Source organism: Carica papaya, chromosome 5 (assembly GCF_054855325.1).
Source record: "Carica papaya isolate Zhongbai chromosome 5, ASM5485532v1, whole genome shotgun sequence".
In the NCBI taxonomy this organism is placed as follows: Eukaryota; Viridiplantae; Streptophyta; class Magnoliopsida; order Brassicales; family Caricaceae; genus Carica; species Carica papaya.
The window spans coordinates 23,378,497-23,379,791 of NC_142313.1; the positions used below are offsets into that span (position 1 = coordinate 23,378,497).

Genomic DNA, 1,295 nt, shown 5'->3' on the forward strand with positions numbered 1-1,295 from the left:
AGACTTGTTCTGGCCATAATGCCATTTAGGTCATCATTAACAAATTAACCAAGACCGCCCACTTCTTAGCCATCAAAATCACTAACTCCGCCAGCAGATTAGCCCGCCTGTATGTCAATGAAATTATTCGACTTTATGGTGTTCTCTCATCCATTGTATCTGATCTAGATCCTTGATTCACCTCTCATTTTTGGGAAAGCTTCCAAGAAGCGTTTGGGGCTATATTATACTTCATCACTACTTATCATCCCCAGACTAGTGGTTAATCTGAATGCACTATCTAGATGTATTGCGTGCTTGTGTCCTCGACTTTGGTGATAACTGGTATGTGTATCTTCTCCTGTGTTAATTTGTTTATAATAACAGTTATCATTTCAGCATCAGAATGGCTCCGTATGAAGCCCCATACAGTAGGCCTTGCCGTTCTCTCACTTGCTGGAGCAAAATCAGAAATCAGTATTATTTGGGACTAAACTTCATCCAGGAGATTATTGAGAAGGTTGTTATCATCCGTAGAAACTTGGCTACCGCTTGGAGTCGCCAAAAGAGTTACGCTGATAATCGTAGAAGACCTTTGGAATTCGTTGTTCACTACCAAGTCTTCCTCAAGATTTTTCCCTACAATGAAAAAATACGGTTCGGGAAAAGAGGGAAGTTGAGCACTCAATATGTGGGACCATTTCGGATCATGGAGCATGTTAGACCCGTGGTGTACTGCCTTACTCTACCCCGAGAGTTTGCGGGTCTACATGATGTTTTCCATGTTTCCATACTTAAAAGGTACTACCCTGACCCTTATCATAACATTCCTCACGATGAGATGCATATGCAAGCCGATATGATGTATGAGGAACTCCCCGCAGAAATTCTTGATTGGAACGACAAGGTTTTACGCAACAAGAGGGGATCTATTGTGAAGGTGTAGTTGCAACACCAAACTCAAGAAGAGGCGAGTTGGGAGTTGGAAAGCGAGAGGAGAGAGAAGTTCTCAGACCTATTCGTGAAAAATTTGGGGGACAAAATTTTCTAAGGTGGGGGGAATGTAACACTCCGTTAACCTTCACGCTAAATTTGTAGTTGGAAACTCCTATTTATTTAGGCTCTAAGACCACTTGAACTCTTTATATTATTTTGTAATTTTTATATTGTATTTCATAAATTTAATTCATAATTTTAATTTTATTATGAAAAATTATATAATGATTTCATTATTTTTGTCTATTTTATTTTATTATTTTTTTGTTATTTTGTTTAAAACTAATTTTCAGAAGAAAAGATGAAAAAAGGGTTCGAAT

General features: G+C 38.1%; 1 protein-coding gene across 1 annotated transcript; it reads left to right on the forward strand.

Moving 5' to 3' along the window:
* The first annotated feature begins 385 nt into the window (after positions 1 to 385).
* Positions 386 to 925, forward strand: LOC148255907 (uncharacterized). The gene has a single exon (XM_088220524.1). The coding sequence runs from the start codon at positions 386 to 388 to the stop codon at positions 923 to 925; it is 540 nt and encodes a 179-aa protein (XP_088076650.1).
* Positions 926 to 1,295: the final 370 nt, after the last annotated feature.